At 40.2% G+C, this 24,128-nt stretch overlaps 2 protein-coding genes across 3 annotated transcripts in view; one reads left to right on the top strand and one right to left on the bottom strand.

Moving 5' to 3' along the window:
* Hepacam2 (HEPACAM family member 2) overlaps positions 1–16,732 on the bottom strand; it is a 38,868-nt gene extending 22,136 nt beyond the window's left edge. For both annotated transcript variants that reach the window (XM_037203520.1, XM_028869870.2), the window contains exons 1-3: positions 16,638–16,732; positions 8,382–8,735; positions 4,498–4,782 (exon numbers count right to left, since the gene is read on the bottom strand). In XM_037203520.1, coding sequence (XP_037059415.1) covers positions 4,498–4,782; positions 8,382–8,735; positions 16,638–16,716 — 718 coding nt within the window. In that variant the 5' untranslated portion in view covers positions 16,717–16,732. The remainder of the gene's footprint in view (positions 1–4,497; positions 4,783–8,381; positions 8,736–16,637) is intronic.
* A 3,950-nt stretch (positions 16,733–20,682) lies between these two features.
* The window catches only part of Vps50 (VPS50 subunit of EARP/GARPII complex), a 106,604-nt gene continuing 103,158 nt past the window's right edge, over positions 20,683–24,128 (top strand). The window contains exon 1 of the mRNA XM_028869789.2: positions 20,683–20,841. Coding sequence (XP_028725622.1) covers positions 20,809–20,841 — 33 coding nt within the window. The 5' untranslated portion in view covers positions 20,683–20,808. The remainder of the gene's footprint in view (positions 20,842–24,128) is intronic.

Genomic DNA, 24,128 nt, shown 5'->3' with positions numbered 1-24,128 from the left:
TCACACTGTTTACATTCTATTCTCCCCTGACTGGACTATGGTGTGATTTTCTCTACACTGCTTAGCACTTCAGACAGAACATTTTGACGGAGAATTAGCATATTATTCAAATGAACAGGCAGCCCTGTAGGAGACCTTCAGAGTGGCTCAACTAGAGTGGCCTCTGATACAGATAAAAGCAGATGGATGATTCCATTTGGCTTTGGATTATGGTTCACCGTCTTGCCTTTGGCAGAACACTCTCAATAGAAATGAACTCTTTGCCTTAGGGATGGCTGTTTACTAAATGACTTGTAAAATCACATATCATCTGTTCTCTTTAACAATTTATGACTGGGTGGGAACAGTACCTAAGTTTCCATCATGATGCTGCCTGCCACCCTGCGAGGGAGCAGATGGTAAGTATTTACTGTAAATGACCTTTTTTCCCTTTAATTTTTATCACTTAGAGTACTCCCCGCAGCAGTGCCATGTGTTTCACACAAAATGTAGTGGTTATTGGGCTATTATTTACAGTTGGAGCTAGAAGGCATTTACATTTTGTAAGCCATAATTAGATATTTGCTGACTTTTTACTTGTCATTGTATTCCACCAAGGTAACACCACATTATGACATCATGACCCAATGAACATATAATCAATCTTGATAGATTTTGTTATAACTTTTCTAGCAACAAAAACATAATTCCTGCTTTGCAAGAAGAAAATGTCATGGAAACAATGAAAACAGAATAGAGAATCCATGACAGAATTGTAAATCATTATGTGGATATCTATGGGAGATGATTAGACTATGAAAGTCACTTGATTACTGATCTTTGCCTGACCACAGAGCCATGGAGTAAAAGTGGGATCTGAAGCATGATACGAACAAAATAGTCTATTTCATTTTAGCCAGGTTAAACTGAGTTCCTAATGGTGTCAAGTATTGCCCTATAAAATTAAAGATGCTTAAGCGATGTGGAACTCCTAGAGTTTGTTGTACTGATGAATGGAGAAGAGTCAAGGAAGATATACTGTAGTGAGGACCAGAGAGAGACATGTGCAGGATGCTGTCTTTGCACAGAGAATTGAATTTCTTAGTGACACTGAGGAGGTGAGAACAGGCCAGGACAGATGGGTCTTTCAGTAGGAGATAATGAAAGAAGAGGAGTAATTACATACAAACGGAGCATTGGAGAACAGCATCAAACAAGGAAAATATTCCAGTGTACATGGAATGAGAACACTGAGAACACTTCAATGCCACCTCAATAGATGAGTGACAAACACTCATGCATGCTATTTAAACTTTGTCACCTGAAACCAAGAAGACAAATCAAAACAAAAACTAGTAATAAAACAGGGCTGGAGTCATGATAGCAAGAGAAACTAATACTGAGTGTAGGTTTGTGCTTTTAGGTCTTATGATTAGATCATTGCTAAGCCAAGTAAAACCTGGTTGCAAGACTTACCTTTGATTCAGTTTGTCTGTTCATATTTTCTTTTCCCAGTGCTCACATAGCTCACATATTTATGTTTGTGCTGCTTGTATTTGAATTGAAGTTTTAACTCGTGTCCTAATAACTTGCTTAGTAAAGAAATACAGATATAAATTGGCTGCACTGTTTCTGAATCTTCCCTACAATTCTTCGCTGGCCGCACAGCATTGCTCTAGCTTAGGCTTTCTCTGTGCATCTGTTGCCTCTGCTTTAAAAACAGACAGAACATTCTCATAGGGCTATCTGAAAAAACCTTTTAAAACCTTTTAAAACCTGAATTAAGCTATAAAAATAATTTGCCATGGTTAAATAAATACAAATCAGGTATCATAGCTCATGCTTGCAATGTCAGTACACAGGAGGCTGACTCTGGAGATTACCCTAAACTCAAGCCTAGCCTACGTATTAAGTCCCAGGTCAGCCTGGAATGTAGAATGATATGCTGTCTCTAAAACAGATGAGCAAACAAACAAAACAAACCATGATCTGTCTCAGTCCTTGAAAAATACGTTTACTTCCTCTTTGTGTCTGGTCTCTTGCTGAGTGGGCATGTGATGGCTTTCCAGACCTTTCCACTTGCTCAACCATATTCATTGTTACACATTGACTCAAATGTCACTTTATGAAAGGAGACTTTCCTTTAGTAGGAAGCAATGTTTTCAGTCTTTGTATTCACAAGGGATAACAACATTTTAATGAAACACTGGCGAACCATTCTGCAGCACTGACCATGGGCCAGTCAAGGGCTCTATCACTTTACATACAGTGGCAGTTCAGTCCCCACAATTACTCCGTGACCTAAGTTTCCAAGGTCATCATTAAATGAATGAAGAGAGCGATGTTCAGAGCGATAAGCTTGCCAACCCAGGATTTGAACCCTGGCCCATGACTCCATAGTTCTTGCTCCTGTCTATTATGCTTCTTTTGACACATCTCTAAAATAGCCATGATATTTTCCTCTGTACATTTTATCATACACAGCTTCTGCCTTCTACTAAAATATAGGATCAATGTCCAGTTTTAAGATCCAGTAATTCTATTTCCTTCAGCTGAACTGGCCGGTTGTCAGGCAAAGCCTCGGGTATATCTTTATCACTCCTCTGTCTTCCTTCCAATCCCAGCAGCTCCCTTCCCTGTCTCAGTGCTGGTATTCAGTTTTATTTTAAGTATTATCTGGTTGCAGACGACTACATTTTAATTCACATGCTAGCACTTTTCTCTAAAGTTTTGTTTGTTTGTTTGTTTGTTGACACATGTCCTTGAGAGAACTCTGTCTGTCGGTGTTTTAGTGGAGAAAACAGATGCACATATATGAAGCAGATGAAGACAGATGTGTTGATAGATAGTAGCACCATCTTCTCTTTAGTGAGTGATTGTTTGTATGCTTCTTTGTCTAGTTTTTTGGACAATATCTCATTTAATCTCAGGAATACAGTGAGGTAATTTCAAATGTCTCCATTTTATAAATGAGGCCCCGAAAGACCAGAGGATTTACTGAGGTCACATAGGTCATTATCAACCCCATTTCTCATTCCTGTTGTCTGACTTGTAAGCACTAGGTGCAGGGTTTTGTGTCTCTTCTGCTATTATGAAGATGCATTTGATGAGTGTGCAGATATGTGTACCAGGCTCAATTCTCCCGTCAGAAGATGAAAGCCTCACCCTCATGCCAGAGGAGACAAGTTTTCCTTTGCCACATCTCACTTTTCTTAGCTGCATAGTTGCTTTTGCAATCTCACACTGAGGCTTCCCAAAGAGGTAGGCTGTTGGCTTTCAGCTGAAGAGGTACTGCCCAACTCACAGAGGTCATACAGTAACGTTCAGAGATAGGTTTTAGTTAGTGCTGGCATGCACTGATGGTGGACAGAGAGGCTTCAGAATACTCTAAATTGTCCAGGACAGTCAGTCCCACAGCAAAGTTATCCAGTCCCCCAATGTCACTGTTCTAAAAGTTGACAACTTCCATGTGATGTTAAACTTTGCATACAATACAAAGCACCTTAGAGGTTAGGTGAGATGACTTGGTGGATAAGCTGATTTCTTTCCAGCCTGACAATATGATTTCCCTTTCCTAGGACCTACATGGTGGAAAGAGAGAGAGGACTGACTCTTGAAAAATTGTCCTCTGACTTCCACAGGCATGCTGTGGCATGTGCACACCTAAACACACAACTCTCTCTCTCTCTCTCTCTCTCTCTCTCTCTCTCTCTCTCTCTCTCTCTCTCTAAATACATAAATAAAATGGAATCCTACTAGAGGTAGTGCTAATGCCCTGTATTGACTAGAAAAATAATAGACTAAGGAAAAGGAGGAACATTGCTTGGAGTTGTGATGGTAACATGATACAACCTGAAGAGTTTGACACACTTTATTTGTACGTGAGATTCAATGTCAACAATGAAAACAATAACTGAAGAGAATTAAAATTCAGAAGTAATTACTGATCTTCTTGGGAAAACACCTGAGATTGCTCTGAGTAGGATCCTTCCTGAACCCTTCTTTCAGAAATGGGAAAATCATTTCTGGGCCTTTGGCTAAGATCAAGTGTAGAAATGGCGGAGAGAAAACAGGTGTAGGGAACCCTTGTCCTTCAGGGCATTCTTCCACACATAACCCAGGAGTGTTCCTTTTCCATGCGGTCCACAGAGCACATCCCACATCCCCAGGACCCCATCATTTACCCTTCCTTCTGAAGGGAAATGAATGAATCAGCACCTCTTTGTGGTACTAGATTCTTGGGATTGAGAATTTCACTACACATGAGATCATCCAATGGTTAGAATCACAAATTTCACTTTGAATGCCTTGAGATTAATGCTTCACTTGATCTTTAAAAGGTAAAGTTGTGTCAATAGGCATATTTCTGGGCCAGACAATGCCTAGGTGACATAACTATACCAAGTACTGAGCTACAATACTGGTAAAGACCAAATGACATCTGGTGCTGATATTATCTATACCTATTCCTATGAGATCTTCCCATAAATACTGACATAAGAAAAAAAAGTTACTTACAATATATGGTAGGCATGATGGTGTCACTTTCCACCTCACTGACAGGGTTTGACACAAGGCAGCTGTAGTTCCCAGTGTCCTCCTTTGTCACTGGAACAATCCAAAGGGTGTTGTTTTGGGGAGAAAATGAGTGGTTGGAGTTGATGCAAACAGGCTTCCCATTTTTTCGCCACTGGTAAACTAGCCTGGTACCCCCTTCCACCTGGCAGGTCAAGGTAATGTTGCCCACATACTCCACAGCCCCAGAAGCAGGATGGAACTGAACCACTGGCTTCATGACAGGATCTGTAATATCAAGAGATGTAGAAATAATCACTTTCCATCCATGGAGCTAGAGTACAATTCTAAGAAACCTTTCCAATATTGAGTCCTGGGGAAATGATTCCAACATTTTAATATTTTGTAAATGTAAACAGCCTGGATAACAGTTAAAGAGGACATTAAAAAGTCACAGAAATTTAAAAATGGTAAAATATGTTAGAGCTAATCAAATTCTAGAACTTGAATTCAAGTATTGCCAGTTAATCTATTTACTTTTTATATAGTTAATGGTTGAAAGCCCAGAGTTCCACTTTCCTATTCATCATGCTTTCTCTACCACCAAAGCTTCTCTCCCCTCCCCCTTTCTGAACTTAAGGGATCATGCAAATGCTTATCTGCCGTGAAGGTACACTCTCACAGGCCAAATGTATACAGTTATTTCCCTTTCCTGACTTGTAATGTGCCAAAAGCACCTGGCAAGAAGGGATGTAGCAACCTCACATTTTTTTGTGTGTGTTTTGTTTTGTTTTTCGAGACAGGGTTTCTCTGAGTAGCTTTGCGCCTTTCCTGGAGTTCACTTGGTAGCCCAGGCTGGCCTCGAACTCACAGAGATCCGCCTGCCTCTGCCTCCCGAGTGCTGGGATTAAAAGTGTGCGCCGCCGCCGCCACCACCACCTGGCTGCAACCTCACATTTTTATTCACCTTCTGAAAAGTAAATTATACAGCTCATGTATGGTATATGTTTGAAAGCGTGTAGGGGGATTTTTGGAGAGTGGCATATATGAAATTTCATTAACAAGCTAAAGTCTAAATTTCAGTCAACACTGAATCAATTTAACAGTAGGATATGATATATTATTGAGATTTTTATTAAACTTGAAATATAAAAGAAATTCCTGCTAGAGAGAGAAGCAATGAGAAACTAGCTTTATTTTATGAATGTGGCACTCAGTTGGCAAACATAAAGGAACACAAACATTTCTTCACTGACTTTTAGCTCTAAGTAAATGGATAGAATTGGTAATCACATATGCATTCACTATCATTCCAGCAACATCATCAATCTTCAAAGTTCTTTACCCTGTTTGATAAAATAGTGATTTGTGGGCCAGCGAGATGGCTCAGTGGTAAAGGCACTTGCTGTCAAGCCAGAGTTTGATCTCCAGATCCTACATGGCGGAAGGAGTGAAACTACTCCAGCAAGTTTCTTCTGACCTCCACATGTGCTCTGAGGCATGTTCAGGAACACACACCCACACACGTGTAGATAAACAGAGTAGACGTAAGAAAATAGTTACTTGTTCAGAGTTAAATAGCAAAGAGAAGAGGCCCTTACACTTGTCAATGTATTGTTCCTGCATTTTAGAAAGATAGACATTAATAGTCTCTATCTCTGTAAGCTCACAGAGCACAGAGAGGCCAAGGTTGCAACTCCTAGGCAGCCTGTGATTGGATCCAGTACTTCAGGTGTTGATTTCCCATCAAGCCCGCAGTTGAGTTTGATGCTTCTTCCTCAGGCAAATTTCTCTTATATTATTGTTACATTTTTTTTAAATGGAAACTGCATGAGGGCCCAAACAGGTCCAATTCTCCAGCCCAGGGCAAACAGAAACAAATGAAAGATAAGGAAAAACAAGGTTGAAGAAACTAGGAGGGGAGCTGAACAACTTGGGAACATCTGGCATTTTTCAAGGTGGATGTCGTCTACTGGTTTGTTCATTTAATTCAGTCCTTTGTCTTTCCTGGCAAGAGCAAAGGGTTTGCAATAGCATCTTGAGCATGTTATTATGTTTTAAAAAGAAAAATGAATTGTGTACACTGGTTATAGTTAAACACATCCCAGATATCTCTGTGTGAGGATATATGTGGTATGAGATAACTAGGCAGCTGTGACATGGAATAGTCATCCATATCATACACTTGCCTGGAACAAACCTGAAGTTTTCCTTTTGAGCAGGCTTAGATTCTTAAACTAAGCCTATTTACTACAGTTTTTGGTTCCATTTCACTAAATAAATCCAACATTACAATACACAGGTAAGGGCTGTCCTATTAAAACTTGTATGAAAACTGTTGTAGAAGAACTTTATGAAAGTTCCTGTTAGGTATTTTACTTTCCCTACAATTGCAGACATCTGGTCCCACAGCCATTGTCCTAGTCCCCTGTAGCCTCTTCTGCTTCTGCCTGTCTCCTTGCTGCACAGGGGTTGCCGAGTCGGCTATGGCCAGTGCAGTTCTGAGCACTGAGAAGAAAGCAGCAGGAACACAGACAAGGTTCCTCTTTCCATAGACTTCATATTCTAGTCACGGAAGCAAAACAGTAAAAAATAAATCCAGATGCTATTTACAGGTGATAGTAAGTTCGATGGAAGTTTGACGAACAAAGAGAAAAGTACAATTAAAGAGAACGAACAGTGTGTGTGTGTGCGTGTGTGTGTGTGTGTGTGTGTGTGTGTGTGTGTGTGTGTGACTGTGTGTGTCTGTGCACATGGAGAGTGGTTAGAAAAGGCTTCACAGATATGACAACTAAGATGATGCCTAAAAGAAATAAAGGACGCGATATTGAGTAAAAGTTGTCTGGATAGAGTGAAGAGTGAGAACAAAGGACCTGAGTTGTGAGTGTATTTGTCCTGCTCAAGGAAAAGCAAGGGACCAGTGTGGCCAGAACAGAGAGTATAGTGGTCAGAGGCAGAGAATGGGGTCAGATGGTTTTGAAGATTATTGTTAGTACTTTGACTCCCATTTTGAGTGCAGCAGGAAGCTATGGCAGGTGTTTTCTGTGACAGGAGGCAGCAGGAGAAGAAGTACAGAGGCTAGAGAGCAAGCTGTTGTAGTAGTTTAGGAGATGGTTAGAGGTGTGAGCAAGGCAGTGGTAAAGGGTAGGCGAAAGCAGCTGGAGTCTATTTTTAAGGTTAGCCAGTAAGGTTTTCTTTCAGACTGGATGTATGTTATGAGAAGATGGGATGGTCAGTGATGTATGCAAAGCCTGAGCCTGAGGAAGTAAAAGAATCAATATAATACTTACCAAAATGAGATACATTGTCAAAGAAAGAGAAGACAGAAAAATAAGTTGAATTTTGTACATAGTATGTTCAAGGTATGCCACTTACAAATTTTAATAATTAAAAACAAATGCCTGATGGTTAGCTAACTCCAGTCTCCCTCAGAGAACATTTCCCCCAACTTCTATTGTCCTTACATAAAGGACATCATCTTTAATGTTGCACCAAATAAAAATCTTCATGTGATTAAAAACAGGGGCCTTCCCAGGATATAGTCTACAAATGAGAAAATAAAGTGTTCATACTTCACTCTTCCAGCAGCTTTATATAAGTCCTAAGAAAACAGTAAGTTTCATTTATTGCTTGAAAATCAGTTGCTGTGCACTGGGCACCATATATATATATATATATATATATATATATATATATATATATATATATAAAACTAAATCTCAGGAAGCCTTATGAGGTAGGAGATTGTATGATTGTATTAGGGAAGCTTTGAACATTAATGAATTCACTCAGAGTGAGTAGAGCCAAGACCTTAAATCCCAGCAAGCTTGGTATCCTGGGCATCCGCTGATGACCTAGCCTTCTATCTACTACCACAGAGGACTTACCATCAACAGTGACTTGTATCTTCTGACTTGAGGACAGGGTTCCATTTCCCTGGATGTTGACCTTCACAATGTAATTGCCCTCATCAGTGAACTGCAGCGGATTGATGAGGAGAGAGGCATTGGGTGGCATCATGGTGAACTTGTGCTGGTATTCCAAGTCGGGAACCACAGATTCATTCACAGAGCCCAGCAAGTATTTGGGCATCGTGTGGGATCTTTCAAACAGCCATATGATCTGGATCCCAGATGCTGGAGTGTGGAAGCCATAGTGCACGGGGAGGTAGAGGGCCTGTCCCCTGATGCCATGGACAGTGTGTGAAGGCACAGTCACCTTCAGCCCCGAACAAGCACCTGCTATAAAGGGAAAGAAAACTGTGAGTACCCGGAGCCACATCTTCTCATAATACAAAGGTACAGTTGCAGAGAGAACTCAGTCAGATGATAATCCCTTTCAAAGAAGAAGGCTTCTAAGTATTGACTATTCTAGTACCAGTTACAGGTGGAGGTAAATATTTGTCTCTGAAACCTTCTGCATTTGAAAGACTACACCCAGTGAATATGCTGGCTGCATGACTTCCATAAAGACAAGGCAAAAAGGAGAAGCAGAAGCTCTTATCTCCTATCATTACAGAATAATAGAGAAAGGAGAACCGAGAAAGACTCTGAGCTCTAAAGTTCAATAAAACCATTACACACACTTGAAAATAGACTATGTCGACGTCATATTCTGATGAAATTGTGCAATTCCTGAAATATTAAGGGATTACTTCCCTGCAAGAAATTTCTGCAAAACCTTCTGAATTAGCTTAATACTCCACTTTTGGAAGTCCCTCCCCGCTTTTAGTCAAAGCCACACCAAATCTGAGTCACCTAGTAAACAGCACAATAAACTACACTCAGTTAAAACCAGTCATTCCTTGTCCACAGAGGACTCTGATTGGTGTTTGAGGAACAACAAGGGGCAGGCTTGGATTTAACAGAGTGGGGGAGGAGGAGCTCAGAGAGATAGGAGGTCAGTGACAGCCAGGACAAATGGGGAAGGATTTTAAGAATGCAAGAGTCATGGGAAATTTCACTTTACATGAAATTAAAATGTAACTGGAGTTTTGCTATGAGAGGAGGCACATGACTTTTCTAATGATTTATTTGTTTCCCACTAGCTGGGATGAGAATGGACTGAACAAAGAGAAAAGCAGGAACACCAAGGTGTCTCAGGAAGTGACTGTACCAAGGCAGGCAAGAGATGAGGGTGTACTGAGTCATGGTGTACTAAGATGGGGGTGTACCAAGCCATTGTGTACTGAGATGGGGGTATACCGAGCGATGGTGTACTGAGATGGGGGTGTACCGAGCCATGGTGTGCTGAGATGAGTGTGCACTGAGATGAGCATGTACTGAGCCATGGTGTACTGAGATGAGTGTGTACTGAGCCATGGTGTACTGAGATGAGTGTGTACCGAGCCATGGTGTACTGAGCAACACGAGAAATGGCTGCCTCTACCTAAAAGAACAGCTACTGCACTGCAGGGTGGGATCTATAACTCAAGGAGGAGTAAGGAATGTCTTCATGCTCTTGAGTCATCTGGGAGAATGGAGATGCAAGCAGTAGATACATCATGGGACCAAGACAGAGAACTATTAGTTTTGGGGGTGGGGTGGGGAAATCAGAAGTCAGTTTAGGGCATACTCATTTTTAGATGCTCACTAGACATCTAAAAGGCAATGCTGAATGAATATAGTGATTAGGTTTTCATTATTAAACTCATGAAAGGAAGTTTAGGAGAGAACTAGAGGCCTGACGTGATGTGAGGCATGGAGTTTTTCCCAATGTACAGTCTTATGCAGTCCCTGTGTTGTTTGGGTCCGTGAACTCACTGACATGACTTTATCTTATATTTGCATATTGCTTCTTAACTTCTGGAACCTGTAGATGTTCCAATGTATATCATATATACATACATACACACATATATACATTGCAAATGGCACACACACACACACACACACACACACACACACACACACACATACACACCACACATTGCAAATGGACCATTAGCAATGAAAAAAGTCCTTTCAGGATACTATATTTTTAAAACTCTAATTGAAAACTTTTTGCTTCATTTTATATGTGGGTGGTATTGGTATGAAATCACCATCAGAGGAACATTTAGAATAATAGGGTTGTGTGTGTGATTTAAATGTAGGCTATTTTGAACACCAAGAGAAAAAAACAATGGCACAAGGCCAGCGAGGTGGACTAGTGAGTAAAGGTGCCTGTTATCAAGCCTGATAACCTAAATTCAATCCCCAAGACTCAGATGGTGGAAAAAGAGAGCTAACTCTCTGCTTCATGTTGTCCTCTCACCCACTCTCACACTGTAGCATGTGTATACACACACACACACACACACACACAGAGAGAGAGAGAGAGAGAGAGAGAGAGAGAGAGAGAGAGAGAGAGAGAGGTCAAAACAAATTTTTTAAAAATAATGGTGCAGAAGGTTGAAACAGTAATCATATATGCTTTGAGTAAACTTGTAAAGGGGATGAGAGAAATGGGGTGTAGGCTGGGCAGGAATGTGGAATATGAAATTACGTTTGTAGGCACTGGGTATAAATTAGTCAGAAATAGGGGTTGGGGATTTAGCTCAGTGGTAGAGCACTTGCCTAGTCCTCAGCTCTGTTAAAAAAAAAAAGACAAAATAACAAAAAAGACCAAAAAAATAAATAAATTAGTCAGAAATAGAAATGGTGAAGCGGGAGAGTGATAGACCCAGGTAGAATGAAACTGAGCAGGTGAGAGAAGATGGGAGTTAGGGCCAAAGGTTTTCCATTTCGGTTTTCTTACACACACGAAATGATCATCCTCTTCAATTGCCTTCCATTTTCCCTGTTTCCAGGAAACCCCATCTAAATTAACTTATGGAAGGCAATTGGAACAGAGAAGGAAATGGTGCAAAGGTCTGTTTGTCTTTCGTGGTGATTTCCATGGAGAAGCTCAAGCATGTTGATCCCATCCTGTGAGGAATCAAGCTCTACCCACAGTGAGTGCTCTGTTCCCTTCCCAGAGTGGAGAGCTAGACAGGCATGCAGTCAGGCTCCCGGGCCTCTACATGGACTTGGGATAAACACACACTGCTCATTCACTTTAGTCCATCCACATCAAAGGTATTACAAGGTGCACGATTTGTTTCTGTACGGAACAGTACAAGATTGTTAAATTCGGGGTTCTCCCAACTTGAGAGATTAAAAAGAGGGAGTAGGGTGCTGGAATATCTGAAGAGTAGAGTTGCTTGAAGCAAAGGAGTAGTGGATTCTTCAAGGAAGCTGTAGGAGGAAAAAGGAAGATGGGTGAGTAAACCAGTGTCTTAAACTAGTGGTGTCAAAGATGTGTGAAGCAGAGGCTGAGATGGGAGGAGTTTGAACAGCAGGACACTTAGAAAGACACTGGTCCAGTCCTATGGGGCTCCACAGCCACCAGTCCACAGTTCATGGGCTTCCACTAGTGTGGCTGGTCATCTCTGCACATCCTCCCATCATGAAGATGGTTGTTTGGCTCAAACTGTTTTGGGGGGCCACCCAGGCAGGGGGATCGGAATCTGTCTCTGGTCTATGGGCAGGCTTCTGGAATCCGGTGCCTGTGGTGTGACACCTTGCACAGCCTTGGTGCCATGGGAAGGGGCTTGGACCTGCCTAGGCTCAGTGTGCTGGGCTCTGCTGACTCCCCATAGGAGACCTCGATTTGGGGGATGTGGGGTTGTGGGGTGGCTTGGGAGAGAGGGCTGGGAGTAGGAGGAGGGAGGGGGGTTTGTGGATAGTATGTGGAGTGAGTAGAAAATTTCTTAATAAAGAAAAATGAAAAAAACAAAAAAGAAAGAAAAGAAAGGCACTGGGCTTTGGGATGGGAGCTGGGACAGGAGCAGGTCCCGCCTCGAATGTGTGTTTGCTGGACAAATAAAAATGCACCTCTGTGCCTTTAGTTGAAATTAGGGACACAGAGTTTCTTGATAAGCAATAAATAAAAACTAGTTGTTAGCTCATTATTTCTATCTTTTGGAAAGCCAAGTGTAACTTGCACTGTGCCTGTTGGGCTGTGGGCTGCTGTCCTTTTTTTTTTTTTTTTAACTTGACTGTGTATGAAAACATCTACCAGTCATGTGTCAGGGTTCATGTCTGACCTTCGACTCCCTCAGAACTGTGTTCTCCAGTAATTCTTAGATTGCTCACTTGCACGTGGCCCTGAAGTGAAGCTGCTCAGGAACATGTACATTTTCTAAACTTGCAGAGGGGATATTTTATTGGACATTTTGCTAAAGTTGGAAATGTGAAGTTGCAGCAAAGGACACATATTTAATCTTAAAATAGTGCTTAGTCAGCAAACATGGCCTTGGTAAGCGAGCCATTTTAAGTCTCTGCTCGCTGTCTTGTGCGCAAAGAAATACTGGACGGTGCCTGTACCCTCTCTGCTCTCTAATTGTTCAGGGGCTCGATATCCTGAGGTATTTTTCTCAGAGTAGCCACTACTTACATTTCAAGAGGAAAGGTTCACAGGATTTTGAAATAGCGAGTCACAGCATTTAGTCCACGTATTAAGTTGTCAATTCCTGGATGTCCTCTAACAAATTGGCAATTCCATGTTTGTTACCAAGCAATCAAGGGGCTATGGTGGGAATCACATCATCGCCTTGAGAACGCACTGGGAAGAGCTGCGTGGCTGCTGACATAACGTGAGGTGATTGCCTCTGGCACAGAGCAGCTTTGTCGCTGGCTTACTGGTGCGTTGAAGACATTTCCCAGCTCAGCCTAGGAATCCCTGCTAGACTGAGGTGGGGGTGGATATATGAATCTCGAATGCCATTTTAGCCGCTCCATTTTTCTCATTTTGGAGAGGTTCTTGCTTTTCTGTTTTTCTATAATTTAGTCTATGTAATTGTAGTTGGAAAAGACTAGTTGAGATTACATTACTATGCTGGGAGTGGTTGCTAGGAGCTGCATTACTATGTGGTGACACTATCACTAGAATAGAAATGTTACTAACTTTTGAATCTTGAATGTTGGCTCTCAACTATGAGCAGGATGATTTAGAGATTCTGATTAGTTATGAGGAGAGAATTATATTTCACAAGACAGTAAATATAATGCAGATACTGCAGTCTGGAGACAAATAAAGCTACTTCATTAGATCCCAAATGGTGACACATGACTTTAATTCCAGCATGTGGGAGGAAGAGACAGGTGGATTTCTGGGAGTGCAGTCTGATCTACATAATAAGTTCAAAGCCATCCAGGGCTACAGAGTGAGACCCTGTCTAAAACACAACCCTCAGCCCTCCCAAAACAAACAATAGATAAACTACTTTAGTGTAAAAAAAAAATTCTTTTGCGGCAGAGGTTGTTAAATGTACCTCACTAAAATGCTGGCCTGGAACTCAGGGGTCTCCTTCCTCAGCCTCCTGAATGCAGGGGCTGGAGGTGTGCATCATCACAACAGGTGAAAGTAACAAATTTATGTGGCATTTTCACTCACCGTATAAATGGGGAAATTAGTTCACTGGGCTAGTTAAGAGAATGAACCATATATTCAAGTCTTAAATAATATATTGCCAACTGTATTTCTGAATATATTCAGTGCTTTCATATAAAATGAAAATTCTTTATCAAATATGTGTGTTATTTTTTTAATTTGTACAGTATAGTGAGAGGTGATATAGCTTTTAAAATAGTAGTTTGCTTAGAGATTGCTCACATTATTATTATTATTATTACTTATTATTTTATTATTAGGAACAGGATCTTACTATGAGATCTTGGCTGACCTAAAAATCAGAAATATGCTTCTTGACTATGCCTTCCAAGTGCTGGGATTAAAAGTAGGTGCCACCATGCCCAATGCCTATATTATTTTTACAGGACAATTTATAGGTACTGAGTGTCAGCAGGGAATAAGTTTCCTTGTATTACACCTAAAATCTCCCTATCAGGAAAGGCGTGAATCCACTGATAGGACACAGCCGCTTCGAGATTCTGAGACTAAACAGGTAACATTGTTTTCTGTGGTTTGGGAAGCACACATTCTTTCTATTGATGTTTCTTGCTATAAATGTACCAAACCCACGTCTTCAAACACAGTGGCTTACTAATTTAGAAAAATGAGGTTCACCTTGAGAAAATTTTAATTGCTCTTTTCTAGTTGCATGAGAAAACATAAAGGATTAAAGCTTTCCTCAGCCTCTATCTGTGTGAGCAGATAAACTTCAAGAAAGCAAGTGATAGAAATATTAATGGAATTTTAATTTTCAATTGGTATTCCAAACATTTGCACATAAATGAAAATTTTTGTTTTTACTAGGTTGACAAATACTTCCTGAGCTTAAGAGAGCTGTTAAGACCTCCTGCCTTTTAGGCACTAATAGCACCTGGGGAAAACATTGGAAATGCCACTCATAACCTGGCATTCAAAATTACAGCAATAACCTCACTTTAGAGACTTCTTAAGATATATAGTAACAGCACCTTCAAAACGTATATAAAGTTAGGAATACTTGAAAGTACACTGCAAAAATTATCCATGTTCCAACAACAGAGGACTTCTGTGAGCAGTTTTCCTGTATTGAATACAAACATTAGGTTTTACAAAGTGACCTCTACAGCAGCTCTGAATAGTTGGTATCTATTTCCCCATTACCACACACAGTATTAGCAAACACAACACAACTGGTGTTGACTGAAAATAAACTCTTGCATCTTTAGAAAAAAGTAGAAATTAGGAATCTGTATTTTGAAGAGACTATTTATTCATACATTTGGAGCTTACTTTTAAAATCTTTTAAATACAAAGAAAATTCAGTACTTTAAAAATAAAAGGATTTGCATATTCGTCATGTCCTTTACCACTTGCTGCCTTCAGAGAAAGTGAATTTACATAAAGAGGGGAATCGTGGTCGATAACAACAACTTTAATTTTCAATTTGTGATTTCTCCCAAGTGTATTTTAGTCAAATTTCTCAATTGAATTGGTTCCTGAGTTCTTCTTAAGGCCAATTACAAAATCATTATTTGTGAAAAGCTAGAGTCCCACTATGTGAAAATGAAAAACAAATGAGAAACCAACGTAGGATCACTTATTAGGAAAGGATGATGTTGAAATTATGGTAGCAGATGTTTTTATAACAATTTTAAAATGCAGAACATATTATATGTTTAAATTTGATAATGTGACCATATAGGAATTGAGATGACCACAGTTTTGAGGAACAGACACCTTAAAAATTTATGTCAGGTAGTTTTATGTCAGTGATATTTATATACATTATATACAAATGTGAATAATAGTCATGTCAATAATGAAATCTAACAAAATATATTAGTGACAGTAAGGCTTTAAATATCCCAAAAGTCCAAAGCTCAAATTGCTTTATGTATCTATGTTACTCTTTAAAGAATAAAGCCCCCCTTAGAGTTGTATCAGACCAATGTAAACAAAACAAGAAACTAACTTAACCTTTAGATCTATAATAGCAAAGATGGAAAATGGGACATTTGGTGAAAAGAATATTGATGGATAAAAGCACAGAATGATATAGAGAGTTCAAATTATGATAAAAAAGAATGAGAGAAAAATATTAAGATACAGCAAAAAAAAAAATAGAGCTAGTCATTGACAAAGAGAAAAGCTAAAAGTCATTTTGGAGCACTGATCCTCTTAAACACATTTCTCTGTTTTGTCAGTTTAGCAAGAACTTCACATTTTCCCACATTTATATGAAAGAAGAACAGTTTGGGTGTGATCTTTAATTTAAGCAATACCTTTAATTAAAAGAAAAACACCATTATGAATTGCTTTGAATTTCACTGTGTGTTTTTAATTTAATACACTATTAGAACATCTGTCAATTAAAAATTCACTATTAAAGATTATTGAGCCTATCTGTAAGCCCCGGCAAAAGAAGAACCCCCCTAGCTTTTTATACTGCCTTAACTTTCTTAGCGAGTCCCATTGACAATAGCTGTTGCTCCAAGGAAACAAAAGCAATCATTCCTTGAACCTCATTTCTCTTACATGTTCCTCTTTCTTTGCTGGAACAGTGTGTTATTGTTAAAAGGTTCTGAACTGTTCTTCAATTATCTGAGAAAATCTACAGCCCAAAGCAAATATTTGTCTTATGCCTACAAAAAATAAGCCACAAAGAAAACCAACAAAACCCCATAACCCAAACCCCAAATACTTAAAAGCCAGTTCATGCAGGGCCTTACCTATAAGAAGAAAGTATATTTTGCAAAGAAAGATCCCAACCATGCTGCTGAGGGGCTCCATGAGAGCATCCTGCCCCATGCATACGGCGCCCTGTTCTCCGTGGCAAGTAGGTTCATGGACCAGCAGCTGCTGGTTTATTTGCTAGGGAAATTAGCAGTGAGGTAACAGACCCTATCCTGCCTCTTGCTTCTGTGATTTGAATACAGAATGAATGTGTATACAAAGGACACAGGGAGTAGGAACACCTGTTATATGCTTTGCAAGAACACAGGGCTGTGGCTTTCGGAATAGTTTCTTAGTGATTCTCAGTAATTTTTCAGTATAGCTTTAAAAATTATACTGAGTTATTCATAATCAGGAGGAGAAAGACACTCTCTTTGGGTGACCTCATGATATATAAATCCCAAATCTGGTTTCATATCATGAAAAATTATGTGGTTTTGAAATTTGAAAAATTACTTTCTATTGAAAATTGAAGTACTTTATGAATTTGCCATGTAGCTATTTATCTTCATAAAGTTACTGATTATGATGTAAGGACTGTACCAAAGAACCAAAGCAGATAATTAGAGTATTTTTTAGACTTATTTTTTCTTTGTTATATATTCTATTACAAATGGCTGCGATACTTTTATTGAATCTACAGATTCATAGATTTAAAAACAAATCACAGGTATGTTTCTAAGTAGGGACGAGGCATGCATTGTGTATTATTATAATGTATAGCATATGCCAACAGATAATTCAATTTTCTCAGTTGAATCTTAGAGGAAGTGAACCAACAATCCATAAAATCTTTACCTGTGTATTCTGCCTACATCTTCTCATCCTAACTCCTTTTATTATCATGGAAGTAGATGGTCTGAGAATTGCTGCTTAATTTGGTAAGTTACAAGTGAGCTATCATTAAAAAGGCTCTGGCCCAAGCTTTATGTAAAAAAAACATTACTTAAAAAGCAAGTAGAATTTCAGCACAAGTCGTTTTCAACAGTGAAGCTCCGCTGAAGGAATTCAGTGACAAGAGGAAGAAAGAAGGCATAGACTTTCATTCTAACTGCTTAAACAAAGACTGTTGTTCAAATATTAAAAATAAAAAAGGGACAATGGCTATTCTGGAAACCAACTTTGGAAATACTCTTTATATCAAAGCCCCCAACTTGTTAAGAAAGTGTCTAAAGGCAAAGGCAACTCCTTTATACAAGTCAGTCTTTTACAATGCTCCATTCCTCAGAAATATGTCAAGAGCATCCTCAGCCCCAAGCAATGACAAGTTTCTCTTCACTCTCTGAATCTTGCACACTCATTTATTGCAGCGTTAACCATATTCGCTTTAGTTCATTTGCTTAGATGTATACTTCTCAGGTCCTTGACTACAGTGAACGTCGTAGTCATGGACAGTTGGCACCTAAGCATAGTGCTCATTTTCCTTAACATGTTTCCCCAGAAATAAACTCCTTGCACTCTTTAGCCTAAGCTGTCTTCGTCTTAATTGCTCCTTTAAGAAATGCACACTAATTTTCATATTAAACGGTGCAACGTCCCATTGGAAAGAAACATTGGACTTAGATACCACACAAGCTCCCTCACTCCACTTAGATCAGTCTTAACACAAGCTGCTCCTATTAAATAAAATTTTTATAGTGTCCTTAAACCAAAGTATAATTTTTTTTTAATGAGGGCTCCATGATCCTTGCCAAAATGTGAGAAACAAAGACAGTAGAGTGGGTTTTTCCTAGTGTCAAATGTACAGCATTTAAGGGATTTGTAAAAATTCCAGTATTTTCCTCATTTTACCTTAAGATATACATCTTGTGACAGAAGATAATAGGTGATATAATAAGAATTTAAATACCTGAATGAACCATTCTTGTGCTGTTTTTCCTGTCATTACATACATTAAAAAATTTGCAATACTTGTGTGTTTTGTACAGACTGTATACCTTGACCAAGCGCCCTCTAGTGGTATGTTGTAAGTATAACGGCTTACGAGAGTAATTTGTGAATTCAGGAAATTTACATTGAATTCACACAAGCAAATTTAACTTCAAGTGCTGCCAAACTGACAGAATTCTTAAAAATAGTTCCAAAGTATTTTGTCAGTATAAGAAAAATTCTTCCATACACATGGCATCACTTGGAGGCAGAGGCGGGTAGATCTCTGTGAGTTTGAGGACAGCCTGGGCTATACAGTGAGATCCTGTCTGGGGCTGGGGACAAGGGTGGGATGGGATTGTCTCAACATTATTTTATAGCAAGTTCATAATCTATCAACTGTTTTGGTTTTTAAAAGGGGGGACTATATTCTCACTCTTTACTGGTCATAGTTATAGTTGCATTAAAAATGATTAACCTACAACAATCTCTGTCCATGATGATTGCATTCCCAGGAGTGCAAGGAGTCACTGGGAATGCTTGTGGAGGGGGGGGGGAAGGGAAGGAGAGAGAGAGAGAGAGAGAGAGAGAGAGAGAGAGAGAGAGAGAAAGAGAGAGAGAGAGAGATTAGAGCATGGCTGCTTTCTGACCTCTCCAGTCACACATCCTTTACTGTCTAGTTCATTTAAATGATTAGGCTGGTTTTGTTTACACAATGGACATCTGCTACATGCATTTCAAGCACTTACATTCTTTAATACATATCCCTTAATGGAATAGCAAAAGCAACAGAGAAGAGCTGGTGACATCCTTAAATTGACAGGAACAGTTGTGTATAAGATGAACTGGGGGGGGGGCATTCATTGTTATAATTAATACTGTAATTACATTTGATTCTGAGGGGCTGTACAGTCTGCAGGAAGAGCTGACCCCTTGAGGAGGCAACTGCATATGCAGATTCCTGTGGGAGCCACCAAGCCTCTGTACAGTTGGCTTGAGAACTGCTGCCTCCCAGAGGGCCGGTTTTTCTAATAAACGTTAAACTGATATAGTTAAAAGGCACTGGTGTCGTGTCATGATTTGGGAATCACTCCTCAGCACAATACAGGAAACCTTTAAGCACCTGAATAATCAGTTTACAATCTGCAATAGTCTTAGACAAGTTCCTTAATTTCCCCACACCCGATTCTTCATTTTTAACACGGAAATAGTAACTCCATAAGGTGCTCATGCATATGGGCTTGGATGTGTCTTTCTTTCTTTTTATTTTTATTATCCTTATTTGTTTATTTGCATTTTTTTTTTTGAGAGAGAGAGAGAGAGAGAGGGAGCAAGCAAGCTTGGAGTTGGTAGGTGGAGAGGCGGGGCCAATCTAGAATGAGTTGGGGGTGGGAAAACCTGATCAGAAAATATTGTATGGAAAACAATTTGTAATTGCAAAAAAGGAGAAAAAGGTTCTCATGCAGATACATGAGGTCATACACATGAAGCCATTAACAGAGTCCCTTCCAATTTGTAAAATTTCAGTGTTACCTACTATTATTAGCTCTGAGTTTGCTGCCCCCATAATCTCATGATTTGAAATCCTTGTAACATTGAGTCCCCTTAGCTCCCCTATTACTGTCTCCTTTGTAACTTAAGAGTGACACATGCTCTCAGAATGACTGACAGCTGTCATGACTTGCCTTTGCCTAAGCAGGTAGGAAAATGATGGTAGAGGATTAGACGAAATCCTTTGATGTTATTAGAGCTCTTTACAGGGAATGCCAAGAATGGAGAGGAACCTAAGGCTGACCATCAGCACCTTAGGGTACCTGCCTCCCCCTTCTCCCAGGCCACACCCAGAGCCACTGGGAAATCCCACCTTCCAGGACACGGTCTCATTACCCCTCCCACGCCCAGCCCAGTGCCTGCTCTAGCACTCCTAGAGGGCGTCTTGTCAGTCTGGACTATCTAGGGTCTCCTCAGAGTTTGTTTAGCTGACTGGCCAGAACACCTAAGTCTTAGGCACCAGCCTCGGCTAAGCCGGTTCCAAGTACAGGTGGTCACTCGACCAACAAGATTTGCTGTTGGCTAGAGCGTGGCTTCTTGGGAAATGTAGTACCCAGGCCGGCCTTCTTCTACGACTGCAGCCGGAAGACTACACTTCCCAGCATGCTCAGCGAAAGGAAGGCTGACCCAGCCGGGCAGCTCCACGTGACTACTCACTATGGCTTCCCTGTGTTGTAGCCGGCTGTCTGGTGGTCTTGTGTGATTTGTTAGTTCTCAGCGCCAGGGTAATCGTCTCTCGACCTCGACATGCAAAAAATCAAATCTCTAATGACCCGGCAGGTGAGTCTTGTAGTCTGAAGCAAACAGGTCCTTCCTCCCGGCTGGGAGAGGAACCGAGCGCCCAGACCCCGGGCAGTGGTGGGCGGAGGCTTAAATTATAGGTGGTGGTAGGTCTTAGGGGCGCTGGGCAGCAAAGTAGTACCCTGGAAAATTCACCTGAGCCTCCTTAATCCGATCTCGACCCTTTGTGGGTAGTGTCCTCATAGACACAGTCGTTTAGACAAGGCCAGCCAGGGAGTTGGGCTGTCTTTGTCTCCCCTCTGCTTTGGCTTCCTTTCCAGGACAGCCTCAGCTGCTTTGCAGCGTCCCCCTCATCCTGACTGGCGGTGATTTGCCAGTAGGTGTCCTAGGTAGGGACATGGGTCTGTGCAATAGAGAAGACTGGAAAAGAGCTAACGTGAAGAAACAGGACTGTTTGTAGGCAACATTGGTACCGTTGTGGTTCGGGGGCAGCTCTCCAAACCTTGTAGTTGTTTTCTGGATGTGAAAATGAAAATGACAGTTGCTTTTCTGTTCCTCCTATCTCAGTGTACCGCTGTGAAGGTCATCAGTAAGTTAGTGTATGCGAACATTCTTTGTGTATTGCTACTTAAAAAAAAAAAAAAATCCTTGTTATGGCAAAACAGTGTCTTTTTTGTTCTTGCCAGAATGATAATTCACGAATAAGACTGCTCTGTGTCTCAGCTTCCTTCAAGAAGGTGCTGAAATTTATTTTTTTAGGTATTGATCACTTTATTTCAGAAACCTTTGTTTTGACTGTAGCATATATATAGAATTTACTATTTTTCTTCGTTTTAATAAGAAACAAGCATAGTTTAGATGAAAGTTTTAAATCATTGTGGCTTAAAATGTTGGTAGAATCCTTTCACTAAAGTTTCACTTGTCATGTTTTTTCCTAACAAAAGAAAACAGGAATACAAATGACTTCCTTACATACTTGAGAATTCAGAATTTTAGCGATGGTGGGACAGTTTCATATAATTTCCGATAGACAGTACTTACATGATCCTGGTATAACAGTTTTCCCTTTTTGAGGAAAATATGATTGGTGTCAAGAAAGTAGAGAAAATGTTCTGTGAATAATAAAAGTCAAACAAAGAAGTAGGTGAGTAGAGGCATCTAGCAGTCCTTCACATTTGAACACTGGTGCTTCCTGTTGCTTCTTACCTGAGAAGGAGTTTGGAGGCTGTTCCATCCTGAGTGGGGAGGAGAGAGAGCAGATAAACTCAGAGCTGACATGCAGCCCCTCAGGTGCTAGCCAGTTACGTGCTGGTTTTCTTTCTGTCTGCCTGGCCCTGCTTGGTAAGCAGTATGCTCATTTGTCTGTTATGCCACTTGTAGCCTGCCATGGGGCTGCAGTCCTTAAAGCTGGTGCTCAATTCCATTTGTTACCTGGGTTACCAGAGGTATGTAGTAGCTTTGGTGATTTGAGTTTTTGGTTTTGAACCTTACCTTGTGAATGAGTGGGAGAGAAGAACCAAAAAATTCCGGATAACTGATGTTAATATATTTATAGTGTTTGTAAATGTAGTGCAGACTGTGCTGAACTTGCTAATTCTTAAACCTCAGTCAGTTTATTGAATTATAGTAGGTTATATCTGTGTTTAATTGGAGAGGAAAAAAATCTTCAGATCATATGCAGGAAGCTGGAGCTGTACTTTAAAAAAAAAAAAGTAAGGTAACGTTAGGAGGTTTATACAAATGTGTGGCCCTCCTAATTTTATGTGTTTAAGGCTCTACATATCTAAGGTTTCTATATATTTGATTATTATGCTATTAATGAATATTAAAGAGAAATGAAATTCTGGTGTATGAAATTTTAATTTTATTTGTGTTCTCTCTCTCTCTCTCTCTGGCCATTTTGATCTTTCTTTGCAGAAGATTCACAGGGAAGGATGCACTTTGCTATCTGGCCTTATTTAGATGAGATCTGTTACTCACTATTCCCCATTATGCTGGCCTCTTTTCTTTCAGTTCAATCAACAAATTGAATTGAGCATTATGTGCCAGGCACTATTCCAGGTTTGAAAGAGGCATCAGTGGATAGAATAGACAAGTTCTAAGGCAGACATGGTGAGCAGTGCTTGAGGGAAAGAAGGTAAGCAGGCTTGGGAATTTTGACAATTTAGCATCAGTTACATCTTTACATGCAGGGTGGGCATAGAAAACCTCAGTGGGAAGATAATGCAAAAGACCTGAAAGAAGTGAGGAGGTGAGCTAGGTGGGCAAATACCAGCAGAAAAACAAATTCAGATGCCTCAATGTGGGCAGAGTAAAGGGAGTAAGGGGAAAGACCTTAGGAGATGAGGTCAGGATGAGGGCATAGAGCTGAAGGCAGGAAGCAGGATCACACTGAACAAGGTAATAGAAATAACGACTTTTATTCTGAGTGAAGTGACAGACAGAGGAACCATGTAGTCTGATAGAGCACTCCAGAAAGGCCATTTTGGCCCCTGTTTTTTTAGTAATAGACTGAGGAAGGAAAAAGCAAGAATTGAGAGATGACTGCAGTGGCCCATGTGGTAAAGAGTATGGGCCCGATCCAGGGTGCTAGGGGTGGAGGTGCACAGAAGAGGCTGGATTGTGGACCTGTTGTAAATGGAGAGCTAGAAAAATTTCCTTATGTGTGTGTAAATGTCAAGGATGGTCCAAGTTGGTTTAACTCCTGTAGATAGACAATTGAATTTGACTCTTTCTGAGATGGAGGAAATAGGAGGGGGAGTGATTTGAGTGAAGAGGCTTTTAGACTTGTAAAACGCTGCTTAGATATTTAAATAGAGAAAAAGTAGAGACTTCACCAAATGTATCTGAGTTTATGGGCAGGAATCTGAGGCATAGATAAACCTACAGGAGTTACAAGTGTATGGCTGTAACTTCTTAAGCTACAGAGAAACAGACAGACAGACAGCATTGCCTGAAGCCAAGTGGAGTGACTGTAGATATATGAAAAGCCTTTTCCACTCCATGTTGAGAGATAGATTATGCAGAGTTGAATATGAAGGAGCTGTCAGTTTTATGAAGTCTTAGCAACTCGAATGACCACCAGCATGTAGCAGATGCTTAATAAATATTTACTGAATATTCATTAAGCTAGATAGAGAGAAAAACATAAAGAACAAGGCTTTGAAAGCTGCTGTAGATCAACCAGGTAAGACTTGGGTGAGAGCTAGATTTGGAACCTGACAACAACACTTACTTACTTTCACAAAAATTATTTAACTTTTATTTTATGTCCATTGATGTTTTGCCTGCATTTATGTCTGTGTGGGGGTGTCAGATCCCCTGGA

The sequence above is a fragment of the Peromyscus leucopus genome, chromosome 3 (genome assembly GCF_004664715.2).
Source record: "Peromyscus leucopus breed LL Stock chromosome 3, UCI_PerLeu_2.1, whole genome shotgun sequence".
Lineage (NCBI taxonomy): Eukaryota > Metazoa > Chordata > Mammalia > Rodentia > Cricetidae > Peromyscus > Peromyscus leucopus.
The sequence above is the reverse complement of the archived record's forward strand: the minus strand, read 5'-3'. Positions and strand labels throughout refer to the sequence as shown.